At 43.7% G+C, this 27442-nt stretch overlaps 1 protein-coding gene across 6 annotated transcripts in view; it reads left to right on the forward strand.

Moving 5' to 3' along the window:
• LOC1277109 (serine-rich adhesin for platelets) overlaps positions 1-27442 on the forward strand; it is a 151136-nt gene that overhangs the window by 111003 nt on the left and 12691 nt on the right. For all 6 annotated transcript variants that reach the window (XM_061650686.1, XM_061650687.1, XM_061650688.1 and 3 more), the window contains 2 exons: positions 9616-9740; positions 22991-25070. In XM_061650686.1, the coding sequence (XP_061506670.1) occupies positions 9630-9740; positions 22991-25070 (2191 nt within the window). In that variant the 5' untranslated portion in view covers positions 9616-9629. The remainder of the gene's footprint in view (positions 1-9615; positions 9741-22990; positions 25071-27442) is intronic.

The following is a 27442-nucleotide window of genomic DNA, read 5'->3' on the forward strand; positions in this document are numbered from 1 at the left end:
GCAGTACTTCGAACAAACTCGTTATGGCCGGCGCCCGCCCTCGTGTGTGTGTGCGTTCGTTTGGCTGTTTAACATAGGGAACAGCGATCCGCCGGACTTGGACAAATTGCCCAACTCCTCCGGGCATCCTTTAATAGCTAAACTTTGCTACCGATTTTTCGACTACAAGTTTTCCTTGGGGACTCGCTCCCGACGCTGCCGGCGCTGCCCTTCCCCCATAGCTTCTCGGTTCCGTTCGAGCGGAATCCTTCACAGTCGATTGCAGTGGATTTTCATCCAATTTCTTTTGGCTTTGACGAAGGGAGTGGAATGAGCTGACGATAAAGACGTTTCACGCGAAGATGGACGGTTTCTTTTTTATTGAAGGAAGCAACAACAGCAAACACTCCACGCTTGTGTATAACGATGAAAAGATTTGTTTCCATTTCCTTCCTCGATCACTCACGCCCCATTCTGGTACGGTCGAAAGCTAGAAAAATCTTTGTTTGAAGAAAAGCAGCGCAAAAAAAGACTTGAACGATTAAACGAAGCAACAAAAAAAGGCAACAAAAACCGGTAAGCCCAGTCTCCCAGCTCCCCCCAAAATGTTCTGTGAAATGTTGCCAAAACGGGAAATGGTGAAGTGAAAAAGTCCGACCTTTGTAACGAAGCGTACAAATTTCGTGAATCGGTCGGGGTCGTAAAGCATACCGGTGCGAGCTACAATTCCGTCCATCCGGTCGAATTAGGCTGATTAATCGATGATTAGCGGACTAGATTATGGGAGACATGGGGATACAAAAAAAAAAAAACAAATCGTTTGTCTGGAAGGGCAAAGAACACATTGTTGGGGCGGGAAAAAGGCGTACGAATAACGCACAATTTTGCTGATGGAAAGATGAAAACTGGGAAAAACATTAAAACAATACAATCTTAGTCTTTTTAAAGAATGCTTCGACTTACATGCGTGATTGATGAAATTCGAAACAGCAAAAGGCTCAACGAAAAGTTAAGGCATGCCCAAAAAGTTAAGAATATTCTTAAATTTACTAAGAACAAAGATATGGGAAAACAAGAGTCAACAAATACATCGGAATTAAAGATGAATACCTGGCCGGTCATGGGATGTGTAATTTTGTGAATATTTAACTTCTTTGCGTAGATCTTATTTTATGTTTGAACTAATTATATGTGTTCTTATTATCCTTCCATAGTGTTTGTACAAGTGATTGTTGCACTTTAATTGCTGCATTCATTGTTATACATTGAACTAAACCTCACCTGCAAGAGATTTTTTTTAAATAATAATGATGTCCTGTTATTTTTATTATTACGATTCATCTTATTTCTTACTTAACATGTAAAGGTATAACTTCAAAACAACATCAACATATCTAAATGCTAAAGCTTTAAAGAATACATTGATGATTTAAGCAAACTCCAAAGGTACTACGGCACCACTTGGATGTCACCAATCAATTACTCACAGTGACTCCAGAGTACGCTGTACTACGAAAACTACTTGACATCTTTGTACGTACGTATGCTTTGTTTCTAAATTTGTACGGACAGAGTCAAGGACATTGCAAAGAGTCGAAAAACTAGGTCGTAAACGAATTGGTGCATATTCCTTGGAGAGTGATTCCTTATACCTTCGAGTGCAGACCCGAAACCTTCACTGCCGTGCAATTGGAAATGAAAAAAGTTTTCCAATACCTCAGTCAGTCGCAGTTGTGATTTTGGAGTTGGGAGTTGACATTTTTGTCAATTTCTTGCAATTCTGTTTTTTTTTATTCACAATGGTATTACCCTGACAGTACAGCGTTGTTTTTCAGGACTCCAATCGAGTTCCATTTGAAAGTGTGCAATTTCAGTCGAAAGCTGTTAAAAGAATGAACACACACACACATAGTACGTCTTTTCGCAATCTTAGAACCTGATGCTGACCGTAGACGAAATGCATCGTTCACCGTTTCATCGGTCGGTTACCTCAAGCAGATTCGTTTGCATCTCCGCTCCGTCACCAATCATCTGGGCAGAGCCCAAAATTGTAGACATCCCGCCGGTGATCGAAATGGGAGCCGACCAAAAGGGAGTGAAAGGGTTCGGTGGGCCCAGGTGAAAACTCTCACTTTCGTCGCGGGCGCGTTATCAAAATCGAGAAAGTTTCTCACCGAAACGGGCGAAGGTGGCGGGAACCGGTTTGAGGTGACGCGGCATCGCCCGCCAGAGGAACCGTGAACCGTGGCATGGGTCTCCCGATGAAAGATGCTGTTGTGTGTGTGTATGTGTTTGTGCACCCGCGTTCGTTTGCCGATTCCACCTCCCGGGCACATTGCTCCCGCGCTCCGGCAGCTCCGGTCCGTTTTTGGCAATTTCTGCAACCGTCGAAAGCGCTTCTAGCGAAAAAAACATGAATGTGTTGCGTGCGTTCCTTTTTCCTTGCCTTCTTTCAAAGTTGTGTTCGCTACGTCTGTCTCACTTCGATTTTCGAACATTTCGATCGAGTTTTGTGCGGCTGTGCGTGGTTCGATGGTATGCTAGGGGGTGACCTCGGGAGGGTTCGATGTCGATCCGGTTGACCAAAGCCGAGACCGATGGTCAGGCGACAGTGAAAGTGATGCCGAAATGTTTATGAAACGATGAGCGAAATTTCCATTTCATTTGAATGTCTTACGAGAGCGCGCTCCCCTTTGGGTGTATGGTGATAGTGTCGTCGTCGATGCAAGATGCGCATTGTTATGTAAGGGAAGAGTTAGAAGCAACGATTGATTTGGGAGTGCGAGGGAATACGAGGGCCCGAAAGGTAGAGCATATGTGAGCTTTATAGATGAAAGAGATATTTTATATATTGTTTTGCTTAGAATGATTCCAATGGGTACGATGTTTTGGGCTTTACTGTAGTGAATACATTTATGTGCTGATTCCTAGTCTCCTTATTATGTTTCTGAATGCTTAACAAACGAATTTGAAGGCAAAAATCATGGAAATATGATCTAATCAATTCAGCATCTTTGACTTTATTTCAAACATGCAAAATTTTACTTAAAAAATGTCCAAGATATGTCAAATGCAGGTCCTATAACAGTGACCAAGACTAATCATTGCATGCATTACATGCTGGGTTCCTTATACTTTGTAATAACAGATTGTAAAATCATTTTCAATTGAGTTTTGTAAGTTTATAATTTCACGAAAAAAAACGCCTCTTGCATAAGTAGCGCCAAAAACAAATGGTTGTACTAGGAGTTAGGTTGTCCTACGCTTTCTTTTCATCTCAACTGCATCAACAGCTTGAACCACAAACATAACAAGTTCAAGCTGTTGGCTCCGTAAATCTGCCACCAGCATGATGTTTTATTTACTTCACACCTTCGCTCACGCCATGCACAAAACACTGCTTCGCACAATCTACGAGACGGCCAACCCACGCAGTCCTCCCTTTCCAAATAATGCTCCTCCCGGCACCCCAGTAGGCACCATCATTCAAAGGCACTGTGCACCACTAAATTAGTTCCAGTGCATAATGCATCTTCCCGTCCCGTGTGCTATCGTCGAACGGATCTTTGCGGTACAATAAACTACGGCAACGGTGGGCAACACTATCGATGAAAAGCGCCCGCGTACCTGCCGGTGCCCCAGCTGCACCAGCACCCGGGTTGCCAATATGTTTTTCCAACCCATTTTCGGTTCGAATGTTCTTGCCGATACGGTGCTGCTGCAAGGCAAAGCTAACCGAATCGTAAAAACGTCCGACAAGAGCATGATCAGAGCATGAAGAGTGCTTCCAATGTTGCGTACCTGATGGTTGGGTTCCCACCGGCATTCTTTACACTTTTTTGTTTTGTTTAGAAGGGCGTGAATGGTTGTGTGTGTGTGTGGAAAAGCTCATACCCTGTAACGATTGCTTTTCTCCCCCATGCTCTAAGCTCGCCTCGAATGAGAGTTCTTCCAATCGTTCCGACCGAACCGAACCGCTTAAAATGGAATATCGATTGTTGCACACAATGCCACACCGCATTGCACACCTCCCCAAGGGAGTGTGAAAAGTGTGTGTATGTGTGTGTGGGTGTACATGTGCGGTTAAAAATTGAAATACTATTCACGTACCCGCGGGTATCTGATCCGATCTGGCGATGAAAAAGACGCATCCGCAGCATCCACCGAGAAAAAGGTGCTTCGTTGTTGCCCTCCCCAAGTGCAAGACACAGAGCGCGCACACACGCACACACACACACACACACACACACACACACACACACACACACACCTTTTTACTGATTCATCGATGAATGTTCGGTTGAAAAAGTTGAATAGAGGAAAACACTAAGCAGAACCTTTGAGGCAGATTCTGGCGAAAACTGCACGAAAGCGCGGGAGCATGATGTAAAACTCAATTACATTACCGCAGGTGGAAACATAGTTTACGCGCAACTGGAAAGCATTTGCAACAGAATGTTGCTGTTGTAAATTGTATGCTAGTATTTCGCGTGCTTTGATCTTTGGCCATACGTGTGCAACCGTGCAGTTCGTGCAGTTTTCAGCTCGAGTGAACCATTTTACTTCATTAAACATTAAGAACTAATCGGCAGCTTATAATGGCGTTCAGAACTTCTTTGAATTGTAATAAATAAAGCATTTAATAAAAACAGATAGCAGTGAACTTTAAGTAACAAAATCAATCGTTACTACAAGATATGTAAAAGTAAAACATTACATTAGAAAAAATAAATATAAAACTGCCAAACAGAGCTTTAACGAAACAGTGACTAAAAATAATAAAACTGTGAACAAAAGAGCCCTACAGCAAAATTTAACTGATAAGCTTGCCTTTGCCAAAATATACAAGTAATTAAATTGATTATAAGAACAATTTAGTCCTTCAAAATGATTGAAATTGAAATAATTTTATATGTAACATGCAAGAACTAATACAATAGCAGCAGATTGTTCAACCTCGCTTCAAGATAAAAGTATTTGATTTTGAATTCCAATAAATACAAGTAAAATTTGAAATGAGCAAGGATTTTAAGACTTAAGTGGTACTAAAATACCCAACCTTGAATAATAAAAACGTACCTTTAGAAAAGGTCACTTAAATTTAAATGCCAAATTTAACCAATATATCATTAAAGAGCAATATAAAATTGAAACATATTCGCCAGACTCAATACATAAATAAATAAAAAACATGCACTCATTACACGATGCCCGTGTCCGTTAAGCCACAGCACAATCAGCCTTAAGCTGGCTAATCCCACGTTCGCATGCAAACAACAGCAACAACAACAACCACCACCAAAACAGCAACACAACACTCGGTGTGGACATGCTGGCCGACCATTATCGCGTTGGGACTGTTTTTCGCGCGTTTACGTCAACCACAGCCAAATTCGGTCCGTGCGGATTAATTCCACGGATTATCCTAGGAAAATGGCCAACTCCACTACCCGCAGACACGCACGCGGTGCAATGGAGCGTAGCCGTGCCGGCACGAGTCGTAGTATGGGTTTTGTGCCAATGATGCCGCTTCCGGCACACCTGTATGCATATCGGCGCACGGTGTGTGACACGGTACACGGATAGCATAAATAAACGGTTTTCGATTAATAAAAGTTCGCTTTTGGGTGGTGGCCTGATGATGGTGTGCCTTGGAGAATGGAGAAAGTTGTGTACGATGGGGCGGCTGGACACTTTTTCACACGCATACACCGTACGTGGTCAGCGTTGAACGGCTCGTACGGCCTGGAAAGGAAACACAATAAACCTCAAAAGGTTTTCCCTTTATTCTGAAGATATTGTTAAATAGGTTTGGCTTTTATGATATTATTGTAATATCCCAAAACCATACAACTTAATTTTCCCCGTTTAACAATCATAAACTTCATCAAACATTGGTCTAAACCAACTCATCTATACAGTTTTCGCTTCAGTCGGTAAACAATTTCCCATTTTTCAAAGGAGCAGCTTGATAGCACGTGTTTGCCAATTATGAGATCTAATAAGACTGCACCACATTCGACTAGCAGCGAACGGGGGCGATGCTTAAAAGGCTTCATCTTCTGGAACATCAACTCGTCCGAATTACAGCACGAGATGCAGTGCACAACTTCTCCGCTGGATGTCGGCACTTCTCGTTATAGTATTTGTCCCGAGGAAACATTCCAAAATTATCTTCCCAAATTGCAAATCATTAGCCAATCCTGCTACCATCCTTCTGGCAACACCCAGCACCCCTCCCAGTTGATGGTTGCATTGTTCGATTCGGGTCTGGTTGCAAAGGCCGCGAAGCACCGAGGAACGCCTCGGTTCCCATTCATTCACTTGCACCCGGGCGAACGGAGGCTCATTAATGTTCAAATAAAGCCATAAAGTGCCTTACCGGGTACAGCGGAACAGCAGTGCCAGTGTAGGGCAATCAAACAAAAAAAAAAAATGAACCCATCCCATCAAAAGGCAGTGCAGTGCAGAATGCTTCCTTCCTGCTGGAACACATCTCCGAACGGCCCCCCGAAGCAAGTTTGACTAGCGTGGAGGGGTTGTAGGGTTGCAAGGGAAAAGGATAAAACTTTCTCCGCAAGGAAAGGAATCGTTTTCTTTTCGTTTCGCATGAATTCGACTGCAACAATAGAAGACAAATGGTGCCGGAGCTATGAGTATGGCGAGGCGGGCGCGCAAGGGGCATCGCAAATTGTAAGCCATAGAATGTGAAGGCCATGTTTAACATTCCAATTTCATGACAATATTTTACCGCGCATTCGTGACTGCAGTGTGCCGGGGCGTATTCTGCATTTTACATGTGTGGAACATAAATAAGTAGCTTCCGATGAAGGTTTTTTCTTTCTTTGGTCTCAAGTTAACCGTCAAAAGGGAAGTGCAACATGCCCATACAATGTATGCATTTTTCAAACTGCATTATGGAATGTTCGACTAGTCGGGTGGAAATCGAACCACCATTTGTTTCTGTCAATTGTGAATGTAATAATATGAGAATCAAATGACGGTTATTTACCAAAGCCATCAGTTATTTATAAAGATAGCATGTTTCTTTATTATATTGAACTCAAAGAGCAAGAGGAGTGAACTCACAATACTGTTTAAGGCACCACTTGTACAAAGAGTTTAGAATTATTTTAAGAGTTGGCACTATGTCTAACGTCAATGTGTCGTTACGTGGCGATGAAACAGAACCGTTTTCAGCCATGTTAATACGCCCCAACAACCCTTAACCGCTACGATGCATAATTAACTCCTGCTATTTCACTGTTGATTTCGCTTCCACCTTCAAAACCATCCTTAACGCGACCACCTAACCACACCGGGCCGGCATGCATCCGACCAGTAAATTATGGATGGAAATTTAATTAATTTAATCCAAACGTAATGACTCATCCTAATCGGTGCCACTCAATCGGTTTGATACTGCGGCCGATATTGCAGCAAGCACTGCACACAAGCTAGAACCGGCGCCAACATAACGCAGTAACTTCGTGAATTATTTCTCACTCCAGTTCTGCATCTGTCCACATCGTTTTCCTGGAAGACTTGTCCGCACATTGAGCATCACATCGCATCAAACATTGGCATCATCTTCGTGCACCCCCGTCGCAGAATCGCACGGCGCACTTGTGTACATCGCTGCATCATTCCCTCCTAAGCAAGCGCAACGGTCCGTCCTGTTATCTCTGATACTGAAATTAACACCCGTAAGACAAACTGGACAGCTTGTCATTTGTCAAAATGGGGACGATTGGCGGGCGGACGGCCGAGGACCGCGCGCAACATCCAAATGATCGTTGTGCTGCTGCTGCTGCTCGTTGATGGAGCATAATCAATTTAATGGTTCGTTGCGATAAATAAATCATCATCGATAATTAGAAAGCAGTAACGTGTTTATCATGATTTGTTGACGTTTCGCAGCAATCCATGGGGAAGCGTTCTGCGTATCTACTCGTGGAAGCGGTCAACCATACCGGCATGGTGGGGTCTATTTTCTGGGAAGAGCATTTTCTGGAATAGAAATTCCAAGGAACTTATGCGGACGTTCCAGTCGTTTCGTAAGCTGTGTAGCGAAGCACAAACAAGGTACAACATTAATTATTTTCTTTAGCATGTCAGCATTTTACAATATTTATTTAACTCTAAATATTGGACGAATGTTGCATCTAACATTTTTTATTTTATTCAATTCATAATTTTTCTCAAAATATCGGACTTCTTGTAAGGAATTTCCGGTCCGGTTATGATGAATTAATTATTGAGCTTTAGTTCACTCCAACGAAGAACAATTGTCTTCTTTTCAAAGGAAGAAATTTTACTGAGACTTCTAGCTTCGTTTGTTCTAGCTTGGTTTCTACTTCGTTTATTATTGGAAAACAGCAAGACTACTCTTACAAACTATGTTCTGCACTACAGCGACTACAATGTACGTTCTTGCTATCAGTTGAAAAACAAGCAGTGATAGGGTTAAGAGCATTTCTGGGCAGCATACTAGAAAAACTACACCTCCTGTACAGGTGAAAGCTTTCCTTCCTTCTTTCCTTCTTGGAAATAATTCTATTAAGACAAGGAAATAACATCTTGCTCAATGTTTTGTAGGTAATGAAGGGAAGAAACATGAAAGTGCAGCAGGAAATTTGAACTTGGAACTCTGTGAATAAAATTGATATCGCTACTGAGGCATTGCAAAGTTAAAATGATTTTTGGTTTTTCAAACTGTGTGCTCAGTAGTCATTGGTTTGAGACATTTTATAAGTTTATTTTGTTGTAAATAACCACATATTTGTCCTGAAATCACTCTTTATTCTCACTCTCTCGCACTCTCAATTCTAACCAATGAACTAATGATGATTATCATAATCATGTTGACGGTTACATTCGAGTAAAAAGGATCCTTTTTTGTTAGCTCCATCTGCTTCCGGTCTAATCATAAATCAGAACCTTCCATAAACGGCAGCTCTCCCCCAGTAAACTTCCATTTTCCACCTCATTTGTCAGCTTAATAACAAATTCATTAAAAGGTAGAGAGGGAACAACAACAAAAAAAACGAGTAAAAACAAACTTTTCAAAAACACTCTTTTCCACTCGACGGGCGTGTGTGGAAACGGGTGGGCTAAATTTCCCGACATGCTTACGGTGCTTATCATCTTGAGATGATCTTGAGCTTTTCTTTTTTGCTGGTTGTCCGCCCCAGTACGACACCGGTAAACTCCTCCCGGGAAGGATTTACGACTTCCATACCTGCAGCAAATGTGTGGTACCGTCGGTGTTTGCGCCTGTCGTTCGGCGGCTCGGAAGTAAATTAAAAGCTCATAAATAGATTTGGCAAACGTGTGCATTTGGGTGGTGGTACGACAGCGACAGCCACTTCCCCTCAAGGAAGCTGTCAGCAGCTTCCGAGCCAGCCGAATGTGGGTGATAAAAAGTGACATTTTCAGATTGCCTGGTAAAAACTCGCTAAAACCTAAACCCGGGGGGCGGGGGGGGGGGGAAACTTTTATGGGACATTTTGATGGGATTTTATTGCGACAACTTTTAGTCCGCTCGAATGCCATGCACATGTTTGGGGTAGCCTATTTATATATATATATATATTAAAAGACCATTTTCTTTTTCGATACTTTCCTTGCTTGCAGAATGGTTCCATCCGATGGCGAAAGTTAGCCATCTACCAATGAGGCGCTATCCGACCGATCAGCCAGCAGCCGTCAATGTAGATCCAATCAACTTCTATCCACCGGCGAATGCAGCGCATCATCGGGTAAGTGAGATGGGGATACCGATTGCAAAATCGACAGGCAATTAATGTGTGGTACTACTACTACTACTACTACTGTAACTACTTCTATGATACTCTATAACTGAACTGATTGCTATGTTTGTACACAACATCTTGATCTTGGGCAGGTGTACACACCGTTAAACCTCTGTCCCATCTGATTGTGACAAAAAAACACACATCCATTAGGTGCAGAGAGCTTTTTAATGGCATCAAATAAAAAGTGAAACCTATGCTGGCATCCATCACCCTTTCCCGTTCGGGAGTAGTACAACCATGATAGTAATGAGCAAAAATAAACCCGAGTGCTGTAAAACATGAAACGAAATAAAATTTAAATAGCCCAAGAAAACGAGAGGGGAAATAGACTCAATGGAGGCAAAAGCACCGCATGCCAAGCGCATAACACTCATTAAGCTTTGAATAATGGGTGGCGGGGTGTAAAAAAACACACACACACACCCATCATTTATGCTCACACCAATCGAGTGCCAGTTGACACGAGTTTGCGTTCAAATGGTACCCCAGCAATGTGGAAAGCCGACAGCGGAGTGAAACAAAAAAGGGGATAAAAACATACATATCACACAGGAAAACAAACAAACCGTAATCATGCACGCAAAGAGAGTGTGCCTTCTCCTACCTCGCTTTATGGTGAACCATTTTTTTGTTTTGCAACTTGGCGCCGGGTTTTTTTTACTATCTTCCCACTTTTGTCGTCTCTTGCAAACTCTGCTTGCAAAAAATGCAATGCTCCAGGAACGTTTCGTGAGGGGTAATAACAAAAAAAAAAAAAATTGTATCTCAAGGAACACAGGCAAAGCAGCGCTTAAATTACCATTTTGATGCTCATTTATGGTCAATTGTTCTGCACATTCGGGCTTGTGGTTTGTTCAGATTGTTCCTCACGGCGCATTTCTTGCGAATAGAGAGCGTGCAGCCGTTCCCATTTATGCAATGTGATGTTGTAATATTGCTTGCGTTGTACTTGCCCAAAAAAGATCCGAGCGAAAACATCGATCCTTGTTGGCAGGCGAACAGAAGCAGCTCACCTTTTGGGGGATTGTGTTTGATGGAATTTGAATCTGTCTACGTTTGTATGGCGGTGTAAAACGAAATTTGAATATGTTTATCCAAATTTTAAAATTAATTACTCACGGTTCTTGAAAATACTGGCAAAGAATTTCATGTAAATGTCATATTTAACAAGCTCGAATCATACTATAGCTCGTGGCGTAGCGGGCTTCCTCGAAATCTGTGTTGCTGAAATTCTGAAACAGCGAACCATCGAAGCATTCAATTCCTAGCAAATCAATACAAAGTAGCCTGTCGGGTACGCTTCATGCAAACCTGCTCACATTTCGCAAGAACTACTCTTGGGACGAAAAGTCGAGTACAGGGCAGAAACAGACATAAATTAATGCGAATAAAATTACGCATATACTGCTTGCTTGTGCTTGTGTGTTTTATTTGATTGCTTCGGCAAATGTTGTACCACCACAGGTGATTCCCACTAAGCCGCTAAGCGCAAGTGAGAAACTTTGTTTTGAATGTGAATTGAAATTTGCTTTTTTATGCATCCTCCTTAACGTACGTGTGTTGTACTTTCCCAGGAAGAAGCGGAAGTTGTTTAATGAAAAAACCGACAACATTTGTTGCTTAATGTTCTGTTTCGCAGCAAACAGAACAGTGTAACGTATTACAAATAATCCCCTCGTATCAGAATAATAATTCCTACTGAGAATACTGAGGGAAGCGTTGATGAATGCTCTTCATTCATCATAATAAGGATAATCATGTTTTCAATATAATTATACCAACGTGCGTTTTCATAATTTTTAAGTTTGTAATAAAAAAATCATCTTCCGTTAACGTTTAACATTTCCCTTCAATACGTCCAATAATAAAGCATACACCATATACCGCACCATACCTCGGCTTCCGTAAAGCTTCCGCACCGTTTCCGGTTCTGATTTGAAATTCTTTGTATGTTTTTGTCCACACCTATCATACCTTCCTACTTAAAGGTCCAAAAAAACCTCCCGGAAGAGCGCCTTCGGTGTGCTTTCACGCACAGAGCACGCACACAGCTCCACATACACATACCCACGTACAATCTCAATACTGAATCCTGCCAAGGACACCGGATTTTTCTACCGACACAATCGAACAAGCAAACGGAAAATCTGGTTTCCGGTGCACCGAAGCACCGTGACAGTAGGGGCTGCCTCCTTTCACGGATGAATCGCGTGGGAATTCAGCGCACCGGAGCGTGCCTTCCGGCCAAGCGCTGCTCCTGTGCGCGTCTCCCTCCGATGTGGTGCGTCCATCGCAGTGGCATTGTTTCACAGTTTTCACTCTACCAAACGTGTCATCGTGCGTTACGTGTGTAGCCGAGTTTGCCGATAGGGTTACTGCTGGTGGTATCTTTGCCGCTTTTTTCCGTTGAGGTTTTTCATTGGCAAGAATAGGCGAAAAAAAATATATATCGTTCCCACTTTCAACAACCGAAGCGATAAGCGATACCGGGGTGGAATTGGTAGATGTATTTTTTATCGCTCTTTCGCTAGCTCCGAGCTTCGTTCCTGTACGTTCTGATTTCGGCACGACCATTCCTTCGGGAGACAGAACGGGAATTTGTGTCACACAAAAAAAGTGTGCCACATTTCGTGGCATGTGTGGTAGGGAGAGTTAATATCACTGCGAGTATTCGGGTAGTAGGGAGGAAGTTGGTGGACACAAAGCAGCACAGGAAATGATTGATCGTATCAGTCTTATCAAAGGTACTAAACTACTGTCAGGTGGAGAGTTAGTGGACAGCATGTGTCGTTAGGGCAAAAGTTGGGCGGACGCTGTAACGCTGAAGTAGGGCAAGGTACGAGGAAAGCATGCAAATGATTGTGTGCGGTGAGCAACAATGGTGGACAATGGGATGTTGAAAGGCGACAGCTTAATTTCATTCGCGTTTGCAATGGCGTTTTTGTCAACGGTCAAGGCCAACGTTCCTCCGATGATATTAATAAAGAATACATTTTTCTCAGTTTTACTTAGTTGGCTAGAATACTTAATGCGTTACGCTGAATCAATTCCATGGCTCTGAATACATCTGACAACTCAGCATTTCATAGTAATGCATTAAGCAAAATTATCAGGAATTTAAATATATTGAAGGATTTTTCAATATCTAAAAAGTGCCTTGCTTCACAGGGCCTTTTACTAACCTTTGATGATTAAAGAGGCTTTTTGTGGTCAAATTGCGCGAGTTGAAAACAATTTCAAAAGTTCTGGAATTTTGTAAGCCACATGAACTATTCGTAGTCGAAACCTAGTAAATACACATATTTATAAATGTTCCCGTTCCATAGACGAAATTCAACTGAAAGGTACAAATCATCATTTGACCCAGAAATTGACACTGACAATAATGATCTACAATAGAAAAGTGAAAAAAGCTCACAATGTATTAACAGTAATGAATGAATTAAATTAATTTGAAGTAATCTTTATGTTATGACTTTTTCAACAATATATTTTGCCACAATGTTCAGGATTACAAATATGAATTTATACGCCTATCATCCATTCATGAATCAATTAATCGATTGATGCTGTAAAAGTCAAAACTTCTCCGAATTATGGAGCAACAATACCAATAACTATTATGCTGCTGAGACAAAACAGCAGTTTATTAATCTTCTTTCATCCCCATCGCACCCGATCCATTGCAAAACCTAACCCAAACCCAACCCATCGGGATCGGGATAAAGTTACGTTTTAGGAGATATTTCAACACTCACAACGGACGCTGTCCATTTCCGTTGCTGCACAAAGATTCTGTCAAACAAAATGACCAGCAAACTAAGCAACCTCATCGCGGGAATTACCAACATCCGACCCCGATCGATCGAGCCATTCAGGCGTCAATTAAACGGCGATTGAATAGTTTCTCGGCAGTCGGGTGATGCCCGTCCGTTTGGACTTTGTTTGGACCAAGAACCATGGTGACGATGGTGCGCGTAAGAGTGAGCAAGATCGTACGATGCATCCCCGAGGAACGTGCAATGCGCAGGTTGCGGCTAATGGCCGACGGGTGGCCGATAATTAGCGGAAAAGTGAAATGGACTCCCTAATTGTGCGGTGCGGCCTAATTGATAAAGCACAACCGTGACGTGACCGGCCAACGAGTCAATCGTTTACGTCCAGCGGGATACGCTGACCGTACGTGACCGTTGGTGCCGAAGAGTGGTGCGAGTTTTCGCGCCAACGCTTTTTTGCGGGAGATTGCTTCCGGAGACGCCACGGCTGAAGGTAATTACTTACACCTACATCTCTAGGGAGCTCCCAAAAGCCAAGCTAGACGGATAGGGAGTTTGAGATAAAACAAAATGAAGATTTATTATTGATGATCGACCTGTGCGAGTCGCTTCCAAGCGCCGTCCGGAGAACAGTTTTGTATTGTTCACCTTTAACAGCAGGCAACTTTCTTCCGCAAATGTGAACCACAAAGTGATGCAACACTCTCGGTGACATCTTTCTAGCCAACATAACACTAAACCAAAAGCTGTCAACAGCGGAAATGTCGCCGAATCGATTAAAAAATAGCAAACACTGCCAAACGTGAATTCGATTTCGTAATTTTGCCGCATTATGCCGTGGATCTTCTTCTCGTGTCGTACCTCGTTTCGGGCCGGAGAAATGGCGCTGACACTAACCGGTGCGATTTGATAATCGCGCATCGAAATGGGGAGAAATTATGCATCCGTGAGCAGAAGATTTCATACCATAATGCGCCCCGGTAACGTAACCGGAACGGTATCGGAAGAGGAGCCTAAAAGGTATCCCCTTTTGCCGAAGAAATGGCACACCAAATTTGGCACCAAAGTTCGATCTAGAGTGTGCGTGCTTATGCTATGCCCTCCCCGGGGTGGATGATAAATATGCAAATTTACTTTTACCTCCATACCTTCTCCACGGGGGAGGGCGCCGTGTGAGCGATGTGAACGAGTTTGAGCACGTCACAGCGAGCCGAAGCAAATGGAAAAATGGAGTGGAAAAAAGTGTTAAAAAATTCAAATGAAACTTTTGCGATCTTTCGTTTTGATGATCTGGGGAAATTTTAACGCCTCTCTTCGGGTGGCACCCCAGAATGGCAGGCAAATTTTATTGCGAACGGGCCCCGGTCTGTTTGTTGGTGATGTGCGGGTGGCTTGATTATACATTTTTAAAACACGATCGTCAATGCCGATGCTTCCGGGATGCGTGTGTTCGATTTCCGGCACCACCACCGGAGAGGATGAGCAAGCGTGGACACGAAGGACAAATGTGCGTTTTTTATGTTATTGTGAATGTCACGATGCTGTTTGGCTGGCTTTCGGGTCCTCTCTTCCATAATCGATTTGGCTCGATTGTTGTTCCTGGCCGGGTGCCAGTTTTATTCGCGACACTTATGTAACACTGCCGGAGGAGCATCACTGCTGGGTGAGCGCCGGCAACTTTATGTTTATGCGCAATTTACGCGCGCGTGTGTGTGTGTAGGTGCTTCAAATGCGCCCGGCTAATGAAAAGGTTAATACGGTTATCGTAAATTTGATTGCGAATCGTATCGGGTCGTTTTTCTTGGATGATTTTGATTTTTTTATCTCTTTTTGAGGGAGCTCCCCTCTTTTTTCGATTGCAACCCGGAAGTGCGTATCGATTCTTAATTTATTCCTCCTGTGCACTACGGTTCAATTTCTTCGCGAATATTGATTTGCGAGCAGAAGGGACAATTGTGTTGAGGGACTGTAGAGCGATTGTTTGAAAATGAAATGGATTGTTTGCAATTGATGAAATAAAAAATGGCCCTTACCACAATACTGCTACTAGTAGTGCTTTGAAATGACTTACCATATTATTGTTTTTAATAAAATCAAATCATACCAGACAATAGTTGACTTCCGATGAACATGCATACCAGTTTCTTTCAGGACTATAATAAAATAACATAAAATACTAATTGAAAAATAATAAAATACAAGGTTAAAAACATAATAAGCCATTGAACTTATTAACGAATTTCAACGCATTCTTACGATGTTCGATCGCGCATATTTTTGTAAGGCAAAAAAAGAAACAAAATAAACGTTTCCATCGGAACAAGCACAATCTATTTCGTGGACCAGGATAGAAATAAAAAAATTTTTGTATATAATTGCATTGTTTATTATATAATTGCTCTAGTGCTCTAGAAAAATATATCCTGACCGATTATTATTAATAGCTTATTTTTCATCTACTCAAATCATTGGTATAAGCTAATAAAACGGTTATTCTAAGCTCTATTGCTAACATACTGGAGGCATTAAAAGTCTTCTTATTTTTTTAAGAACGAGCATAAATGAGCATTTTGATCATTATTAGTTAAAGTATTTCGCTGTTCATGATCGTTCTTCGTTGCTCGGATAAAGTGGCAAAGCGAAGAAAATAAATGAATGTCTACACGCCAATCAACCCGACACCTCATCAGCACACAACCTAAACAATGCTACAGCAAGACGTCAGTTTGTGTGTTTTTTTAATTATAATGAGAGTAAAATGCAACACATGCTTCGTCGCAAATGTTTGATGTCAGCAGCGCATCTACCGGCTCTTAAGTTTCTATACATATTTATGAAAATGTGCATAGAATCATACCCTCTTCCTCTACACAGTAAACGACCCACCACTGCTCAGGAAAGTAGTTTTTCCCATCAGTTGTCATTCGAAAGTCGGAAACGAAAGGAGAAAAAAAAACAACTATGTTTCATCAAAAACGTAGCCTGTGACTTGTTTAGTTTATTTATCTTCTCAAAGTTTATCCGTTAGTTGCGTTCAGGCTAGAGTAGAAATTAAACGTCAGAACACACATTCGCACACTGCACATTGTAGCATAGCGTAAAAAAGCAAAAAAAAAGTCTGAAAAAGATCAAGAATGAAGAGAGAAAGACAACAAAATCAACACATCTCTACCGCATTGGAGCAGAAATTTACATTTAATGAATTTCAACTTTTGCTCAGTATTCAGTACACACACGCGTATGTGTCGTTTGTTCTCCCCCACTCTGCCACGGATCTCCTTAGATCATGTTCATGCTTTTGCTCGTACAAACAACCCAGAACTTGGTGCAAAATGTATATATATATACCTATGTGTCTATGTGTATTTCTGCACCTTGGCTGTTGCAATTTTAATTTGATTAACTTTCCGCCGGTGAAAAGTTTGTGCTCGTCTTGTTGCGCTCTTTTTGGAAGTGAGCGCGAACGTTGCGTCGGCTGTGTACTCCTAAAAGCGTGCTGCACTGGGATCGGATCTTGGCTCGCTCTATCTAGCGGTGGTTAAAATAAACTTAACATGATCCGTACATGCAGCGCCAAACGACGATGCTGTGCGAGACGTAATTGTTGCGGTCTTGTGTTGGATGCACCCGACCAAAGCGGAGCAGGAGCGTTGTGTTGCATCAATTTGCATAGATGATCCTTCTTTGTACCTATTTTATGAAAATTTTCTTTTCATGAGTTTCATATGACACGCGAGATAGTTTATAAAAGTTGCAGCCAAGTGCAGCGTGTACGAACTTGTACGTGTACATTGATGTGAGCAAACGAGCTTTTAATGTGTTGTGCACATAATTACTTTTCGAGCTCAAGAAATAGGAACAGATCAGAATGTTTATTGTGCAAGGGAGGTTAAAGGATAGAAATAAGCACAGTAAATACCTCTAAATATACCCGATACAATGCAAATGGTTCAATTACGTTCGTATTGACGGTAAGACGATAGCATAAACTCAACCATTCCAAATGTATTTAAAGCACCTCGCACCATCAATATCAATTACAATTGCTAAACTGATCGCTCGCTCCACTTGCTCTTCCACCTTAAAATAACTTCTGCTGAGCAAACAGCTTCTGCTGGCAGCTGCATTTCCTCCCATCATCATCATCATCATCATCATCATCACGAAACTCCGACGTCAATCGTAATAATTTCTCATTGCAACGTCTCGGTTCAACAAATCTCAATACTTCTGCACCGTGCCCACCGTGTGTCAGAGCGACCTCGACCGTCGATTAGAAACGACCCCCAGTTCGACCCACTTTGGCCACCTTTGGGGGAGTGTGGATCCTTTTTGCCCAACGAACCCCTTCTGGATGTAGGATGCTCTTGCAGACAAATAGAAGGAATGAATGTTAAAGACAGAGAGAGAGACAGAGAGAGTGAGACCGAGGGATCAGTTATGGTTCGCTGCGGTAGATTGAATTCATACGCCGTAACATAACTCCTTCGCCAGTGAGTGCGCGCCCCCGTCGAAGGTGAAATTGAACCGAATCCATATGGAAATGGGATCACAAAGCACACCGCCAACCGATCTTACAGCATCGGAACTGGACCGTTTATGCTTGTTATATTGGGTGTGTGTTAGCGTGTGTGCGGGTGTGTGTGTGGGAGTTTGCGTTTATTTCTTCCTTATTTGATATTACTTTTCCTGTGACGGACATAGCATAAAAACATGAAATAAGAAGAGGTAAAAGCAGAAGCTATTTCGGACCACGGCGGAAAAGGTTAACTGGAAGCAAACGGCCGGAACTTATGAGTGCTTCCGGTGCAAATAAGCGGAACCGAGTGGGTTTTTGGGATTCTACCGGCGCCGTCGTGCGCCAGGTTGGGTTTCACCCTGAACTCCGTTCCGAAGGTAGGTTTCTGATCGTTTCCTTGGTTTTGCCTTCACATTGGTTTTGCCTTCAGCTGCTGCACTTGTACGCGATTTTTGTTTGCGTAGGGTGTGTGCAATTTTAAGCAGCCGGTTGAGCATAGGTGTAAGATTCTTTTTGCTTTCGTAGATTTGTTTTAATAAGATCAGTTATTGGGATATTGAGGAAAGGGAAAAAGCAATTCTTTTAATATTTTCCAATAGTTTATAATGGAATCTTATGAGGATAATGGGAAATCATTCGAATAAACTAGCTTCAAGTTTAATTTTCTTGAAAAGTGTTAGTAAAATGGGATAGATTGGTATATTTGGTGGTAAATGTTTTATGAAGAACATTTGTTTTTGTTTTATATAATGTATAAACCCAAGCCAATATCACTCTTCGAATGTTTTACTCACTTAAACTTATCCGTCTGACATTGAGCAGCATGAAAGTAATAACAAATTTTCATTCTACGCTCGCTGGAATAATGCCATGTTTTGTTAAACTTGAAGAAGAAATGCTTGTGCTTATTTAGCACAAAACGGTCCTAATTATTATTGTTATCTTTAAAAAAACACGCACACAAAAAACGCACAATTGTTTACACCCAATTCTCACTCTCAAGATTATTAGTACAATAATTATCGTCAGAACTAATACTTAAATGGGAAATAGCATACTTTTTTTGTATAAAAGATGACTTTCAATGGCAAGCTTTGGTATTAGAAAACTAAACATGGGTTTAGACTAGAAGCCTCCAAGCTTTTCGGTTCGCCGCTCACATTGCTCGGCAATTAAGGCTGTTGAAGGTTATCTTGACCCTACCTTTAGTTAATGAGAACGTTTGAACCTCATTTTGATTAGAAAATATTAGTTCATATAGTAATTTTGTATAGCCTTCAACTATTGTAGTTTGCTTATCGTCTTTAAATAGTAAAAATTAAAGATCAAAATATTCAAAGCATAGATTTACAAAATCATCACCTGCATGTGGCCGTAGTTTGGAGACCACTGGTATACTTTAGACGAAAGTAGACAAGTCACAGTATTTGGGTCAAGTATGAAGAATATAAACAATATACGAGCACGAGAATTTGTTGGCACGTTTTGCAACTTGTTCTAGATATGTAGGACAAAACTAAAGCCTAATTCAAGACTAATGTCAAACATGATTTACAAATCACACAAAAAATAATCATCTTGTGATCCTACATAATCTTCTTCGTGTAAAAGCTTCACAATGTTTGCAAAAACATCCCCTTTTTTTCTTCTTAAAGTCAAACCGGTATATCTCATCGGTAGTACTTCACACCGACAACCATCAAACCTTTAACCCTTTTGTGCCCCCCCCCCTCCCCCTCTCGTGCCAGACTGATTTAATAATAAGTACCACATATTCTTCACGACACTGGCGAGGCGCGGGCACAAAACATAACCGCAAAACCCATCACCCAACGCAACGAAAAGCTAAACCATGTCGCCGCGTGTTGCGGTTCTGCGTTGAATGCAATAAATGTACCGGATGCCATGCTGGGCTGCGTCTTCAATCTCGAGCCGCCATAATTCCCGCGCCATGTCTTTAGAATACCTCCCGAGTGCGTCGAAACTGGTGACCGGCGAATCAGTTCCCGCCAAAAGAACGACACATCAATGGGAAACGTAAGCGACGTGGTGGGCGAGAGCGCCGAAAGACCCCCGTGGTCGTAAAATCATGTGTAAATACTCTCATAAAGCTCCACCAAGATTATCGCCATAATCCGCACCAAAATAGACACACACACAGGGAAGACACAGGATACGCCGAGAGCTGGTTTGGGCAGGATTGGGCGGTGCACGATGGCCGTAAATCGGGATATTCCATTCCGTTCGACTTCGCGGTGATGCCGTGTATCGTATTCAGCGGAGGTGCCTTTGGGGCGGAAAATTGAAAACTGTCCATCGCCAGGAAATTGGGAAGGAAAGGAAGGGCCGCAGTGAGGTGTGCGGTCTGAAATGAGAAAATCAAACATGATGCCTCCGCGCGTAGTCGTCCGGTGCGTCGTCGGGTGCTCTGGTTGTGAAATCGATACCTATTTAGGATTTACTTCCGCGCAGCGCAACGCACATTGGGAGGGCGAAAATCACGCTTCTTTTCGGTACAACGCTTAGGGGTTGTCCGTTGCCACCCGGGGCAACCGGAGCATAACGTTGCTAACTTACGCAAATTGCTTTGTTTTACGTGAAATCGCTATCAGTGGAACGGTTGAACGAGTCGAGCAGCACCAGCATCGTGTCGTGTTCATTTACTGAAGCAATTTAATGCAAAGACAGCTTCTCCTGCTCCAAAACCTCGCTCGCCGAGTTTCGATCGCCGATATTGGAGAGTTTCGCTTCGAACCGCATTTTACGACCAGCTTCAGTTCGTAAAGTTTGATGCGCGTGACTGGTGAGGGCGGGCGGGATTTGGTGTCGCCGTTTCCCGGGCGGTATCGAATGTACCGAGGAAACGGGCGGATGCAAATTCTCGTTGCCCGCAAGTCACGCCGGATTTTCACGCAGTTGGATCGGGGGCATCCCGGTTTCCGGGAAGCCGGAAAGGCAAAAGCCACAAAAATCGTCTTCCATCGTGGGTCATAACCGCGGGGATGGTACGTGCTCGCTGGAGACACCGTTCAGGGGTGTGATTTGATCTCACCGCACAAAACCCCAGGCTTGCGAGACTTCCTGAGAGCATTCTGAGAGGTTCTGACTTTTTGAGGTTGTGGCTAGCAAAGTCAAATTCAAGCCGTATAAAAGAAAGAAGAAAAAAGTCAACCCGAGCGACGCATCAACATCATCGGGCTTTCTTTCCAATAAAATTATCACCGTCCACCCACAGCCGTTGTGTGACGGAAGCTTTCGACACTTTGACGCCAGTTCAAAGTTTCTGCGTCAGGGTTTGTGCCAAAGTTTTGCTTCCGATCACACCACAAGCAGGCTCGGGGTTAGACCCCTCTCAGTTGCTCGTGCATATCGGCGAGTGAAAGATTTCTCAGTTTTTCCTTTTTTTCTGGGTTTGAATTCGCACCCGGACCAGTGCCGACCTCTCCCCGCACAACCCGGGCAAAAGCTCACTACGTGACCTGAAGCACATTTCCTTGCGGTGAAAAGAATAAAGCAGCACCCCCAAGCAAATTGAATGTGTGTGTGGTGGGGGGGGGGGAGTTGTGAAAATCCTTTTCCACCCGGCGGAACGCGGTAGAATGCGAACCGTACGTGGGCAAGTGTGTTCGGCAAAAGGCGGTTTCGATTGCAGCACGAAGGAATTTGATTTCGTTTCGGAAGATCGGTGAAAGAAATTGAGAAATTTGCACATATGCATTGATCCGATTTGTGTGGGATGGGAATGTGTGTGAGCGTTCTATTTTCTTTTTTTTTTTTGTTACTTCTTCTCTTGATCGTTTGGCAAGCATATGGGGAAAATGTGCTCACAGCTACGCTTTGTTGTGGAAAGTTGTTTTTTTGCAAATCGTTTGCAGTAATCTTTCGATCCAATATATGTATAGCCACACGCAATTTGGAATATAAACTATGCCGGCACATTCCGTCACTTTGGTTTTCTTAAGCTTAAGTAAATGATTCAAAATGGTATCTGCATACTTCATGAATAGTTAAGCGTGGGAACAGGCATTTTTAAGGCAATTCTTTTAAATTCAAAGATGGATAATTCGTAACGAGTTTTGAGATGGGAGGATTATCAAAACCATACCCGAGAATATCAGTACGTCTTGCTTTCAATAAATTTGTATTTGCTTTATGCTTATGCGGGTACTAGTTTTGGTTGGCGTTTCGAGAATTTTAATAACGATAAAGATTTTCAAAACTAAATTAGATGCCCAACTAATTGCCTAAAAGCTAAACTCATCAGTTACGGCTCAAAGAGAGACTTTACAGACACTTAGTTCTAAAAGGAAATGATGTGAATTTCGACATTTTTACAAACTGAAGGTATCAAAGAATCGATTCAAGAGTTTAGGTCAATTTATCGGGAAATGGCAAATATACATTCGATAGGGATAACCTAGAAAAGCTCATTTTCTAGTCTTTATTGAGAGAATTTTGGGAAACAGGTCAATCTATTCTAAGGCTAAATGTATTATTGTTATTTTTTACCTTATTTTTGAAATTTTGGATTCTGATGACTCCCTAAACTAATTTAGACTCGCTGAAAATTTGATAATCGAAAATAGCTCCCGACAACAAGTCCACTTGGGGGTCATCCGCTCATAACGAAGTGTTCACAGAGTGAATTAAACTACGATCCAACGATCAAGTACTAAGGGGGCGAAAGACGTTTAAAACCTTGTTAAGTTACACAAAACAAAGCTGTCGGAAAATTGAAACACTTGAATCAAACTTTCATGTGTAACGTTACGTAATTTATGGATGGCCCCTTAATTACTAAAACATCAACATTTTCCTTTTTTATATGACAAATAGTGTTACTTTAGCTCATTTTTACCATTCAAACACTCTTTAACCGCGTCTCTTCCCTTCCACAGGTCCCGAAACCAACCGACAAGAGCAAGAAAACATGGGGCCAACGTCTTAAGCTCAGCAAAGCATCACCCATAGCCGAGGACAAGCAGTCCCCCGGACCCACCAACGGTACGGCCAGCTCGAACGGTTCCGCCCTAATACCATTCGGTGCGCGCAGCTACGACCCATCGCTCGACTACAGTGGCAACGGTCCAGCCTCCCTGTCGTCCGTCGGCCACTCGAACAGTTCCCACACCAATGTGCATCAGCTTGCCACGATGAAGTACGCCGAAACGTGGGTGTACGGGACGGTGCGCGGTATGCCGCCACCGTTGGCAATGTCGCCGCACCATCCCCATCATCCCCACCTGCCAGCAATGTACTGTCCGCCGCCTCCACCGCCGGAGGTGGCCGTACTGATCTGCTGCTGTCCCGAGTACCTAACCGGGACGAAGCGCGAGATAAAGAAGGCGTCCGTGTGCAAGAAGTGCAAAGGATCTCGGCTACCGCTCGCACCGATCGGTGGCACGATGCGGCTAACCTCGGGTGCCACCTATCTTGCTCCACCGCCGATTCGAACGAGCGCCGGCACGGTTAAGCTAGCGTCCACGTATGGCAAGAAGTCGCGGCCAACCATCCTCGGAAATGGGAACCCGGACCCGTACGACTTTATGCGCCGGTCGAGGCTGACACAACCGGCCGAGAGTGGTGCCGGCGGGCCAAAGTCGGTCAAGAGCAGCCTGAAGGAGAAGCTACGGGGTCGGGCGAAGAGTACGAGTCCGTCCCGTGGTCGCAGTGGGAGCACCGCTGGGGGAAAGCGCTCATCGGCAGCAAGATCTCCGTCGCCGTCGCTGAGCAAGAATGGTTCGCGGGTTGGAGGACGCAAGCTTGAATCGTTCCAGGACTGTTGGGTCGGGGAGCCGGACCGCGATACCGATCTGCTCGACGATGGCCCAACCAGCACGGCCCAGAATCGCAAATCCATCCTCCGCTGTGACGTTAATCCGTACGATCTGATCTCGCTGAGCGGTATTGGGGGCAGCTCCGGTGGTGGCACCAGTGGCAATAACATGCTGAACGAGTTCGCGCCCGACGGCGACGAGTTCGATCTGCACTCGCAGAAGTACGAGAACATCCTCGACACACTGTACGCCAACCGGTACAATCCGAACCCGGCGAACAGTATCGCGGCAATCAATGGCCAAAGAATCAAGCTGTTCGACGACTCGGGCACGAGTGTGTCCGGTGCGCCCGTGTACGACGATGTGGACGAGTTCGTGTACGATCCGGTCGAGGTGCCGGTCGAGGAGGCGGCTGCGACGGACGAGCTAAGCTCCCCGTCCGCCGGTACGCCCGAACGGCCGCCGCGCTCGAAGCAGCGACAGCTCGAGGCAACCAAAGAGAACGACGACAGTCGGTCGCTCCCTTCGACGGCACCGTTGGGCACGGCCGAGGCGGGGTCACCGGGCGTGACGCAAAGTGCAATAAAGTCCATCCTGAAGCGACCGTCCTCGATGCCGGCCGGACCACCGTCCTCGATGGTGACGGTGGAGAAGGATACGGGAGCCGGCGGGCCGGGCTACGACACGATCCGGCTCAATCACACGCTGGTGCAGCGGCTGGCCAAGCTTACCACCAACGGCAACGGGAGTGCGTCGGAGGAGGGTGCCAGCACCTTCGGCAAGCACGGTACGATTAGTGCCCGCCATCTGACGGACAAGCGCAACTCGGGCTCACAGTTCTATCTGCCCACGCCGTTCCCGGTGATCGCGAGCACGAGCGAGCCAGACGCAACCCAATCGACGACCGGTGGCCGGAAGAAGGTACACTTTCTGGTGGAGAACGAAATCATCCACGACGATGATCGTCTGTTCGCTCAGATGCTGTTTACGGAGGTTGTGCCGGGGGAGGTTACGCCGGTGCCGGTGAAGACTACGAACGGAGCTACGGAACGGGGAGCAGCAGCTGAGGAGTCGATTGGCAGCAGGAAAGACACGCTAGCGTCGTCGAAGCAGGTGGAAACGGAAGAGCTTGCCAAAGTGATCCTGCTGCCGGCGGCAACCATCACGAACGCGCCGATGCTAGCAAATGGCACTAATGAGGGTAAGTCTGAAGAGAGTTAATTACGTGGCGATAGTTTCAAGTGTGTCTGTAGGAACTAATATCCGGAACGGTGCTTACTACAGTGATTTTGTCTCGTTAGCCAATATTCAGTGCTCAGCGCACTCAGTGCGAGCTTTTCCGACTGCCGGAAAGCTTAATGTAAATGTGCCAAGTATTGGAGGATTGAACTTCTTCCGAACACCTTTCAATGATTTCAGTCGTCAATGCGATTGATTCTGATTGTAATGGAGTAACGTTATGGCTGTCTCGGCACAAAACGTAGCCATCTTGATGCCATCGATTGTTCCTCCACTTTCAAAGTGTAAATATTTACCGATAACGGAAGAAAAGCGCTACGCCGCATATAACATCATACGTTAGCATTCTACCATACCATTCAATTAAATACATAAAATGATTGGCATGGGATGAGTTTGTCTGCTTTTCGATTGATTTCAAACGATAAGAGAGACATTTGGGGGGGGGGGGCCCGGGTTTTGGGGGCTGGAAAGCCTGGAGGAAGGTTGCTGGAAGCTTCCATTATCTACCCAATTCCAGATATCAAATTCAGACTAGCGCCAGAAACGTAGAACTAAACCATCCGGAAATGGCAAGAGTGGCAGCGCTTCTCCACCTTTCCCAACCACTTGCCAATAGGGCAATATGACTAATTGGATAATTTACACCTACATGGTCCTCTTCTCCTTGTTTTTAAGGGGAGAATGTGCAGCGAACCACGAACAAGAGAGGTTTGGCTTATTCTCGCCCTTTTGGGCATGGTCTGGTGTCGAGTCAAGGTTCCGAGGTTGATTGAATGATTGGCAATTAGTGTCTGTCGGAGTGGTGCTGAATGTCAGACTTTTGATCGGGATGCCTACCGAAGCCCTGTCAGTTTGGTGTTCGATGCGGATGTATCGGTAGCTCAAATGGGTTATCTATCTGGCTGTGGTGATGCTCCGTATGTTTGGTATGCATTTTGGGGTTTAGGTTTAGTTTAGGTCCTTAGGCACAAAATAAAATGCTTATTCGATGGGTGTACTTGACTACTTCGTAGCTTCGTAGCCAATATTATCGTCATCTATTTTTATATGAAATAAAGTTATTGTTGGAGTCGTAAGAGAATTTGATGGCATGTATTGCCATGTATGTATACTATGTATACTAATGTATTGAGGTAAAATAATTCTTTAGACAATAAAGAAAATGATGATAATTGTGTGGCTCTAATGATGTGACGAAATCGGTTGAAAGATCTCAATCTAAAATCGAAGTAACAAATACACAGAGGTTTCTCGCATTGCTGTCTGTCTTTCGATCTTTGTTGATCTTGGTTGTCTTTCATGGCATTTGAAATGCAACCAAGTAGAATTAAGAAATAAGTAAGGAAGCAGAGACAACCATCATGCACCCAGTTCCTAGAATTCTTCAAGATCGAAACGGAAACAGTCGAAATGCCCTTTAATGTTCTCAGATCGTTGATCCTAGGCAACGGTAGCTACCATTCTTCTTCGAATGATCGTTTTTTTCTAGACTTTGGTTTGTACAACCCATCCAAAACCAAGCATAATGTTCGGCATTCTGTGCCAATAAAGCATTTCACGGCTAAGTTAGGCGCGGAGCAGCGGCTGGTTGTGTTGGAAGATGTTGATTCGTCAGAATTCAATATTCCAACGCTTTTTATATGTCATTTGACTTATGTTGATGTTGATTAGCAGGCTGTCAGTTCAGTTCAAAGGCACATGTAAAAGGATGCATTAAGGCGTCTAGTTGATATCTAGTTCGATCTCCAAACAAAGACTCGTCTATCATAGGAAGAAAATTAGAAACTTGCATTAATCAGTTCACGCATCATGGCTATGATTCCGCTTGTGATAGATGCAAACCACCAATTAGGACGATCATTTAGCATACAACCCGGTCCTTGTGGTTAAGAAAAGGTACAGTGTTGAGATTTCTTCCGTATATAAAACCGCGATGAAAGCAACAAGTACAAAAGATGGCATGTATTTCAAGTTCAATCGAGAAACTGTTTAGTCATTACCTTTAAGTACAACAGAATATGTAACAAATAACTTTTGATGTGTACCAAGTAATTGAATGTTTCCTATTTCATTCAAATAGTAGCTTAAATAGAGCATCCATCGTATTTACAAAACAAATTATGCCACCTCGTACATTTTCGTCCCATTTCTCCCAATTACATCCAGTGCAAAGACTTCAACAATGCTTTGCTCCGAGTATTGAAATGCTTTTAACGGCTCACAGTGCTCTTACGCCGATTAATATGATTCGTTTATGTGCCAGACTGTCCACCACATGGGCAGCTGTCCAACGTTACCCCACTATATGAACCGCTTACCGGCCAACCACCA

Source organism: Anopheles gambiae, chromosome 2 (genome assembly GCF_943734735.2).
Source record: "Anopheles gambiae chromosome 2, idAnoGambNW_F1_1, whole genome shotgun sequence".
NCBI lineage: Eukaryota > Metazoa > Arthropoda > Insecta > Diptera > Culicidae > Anopheles > Anopheles gambiae.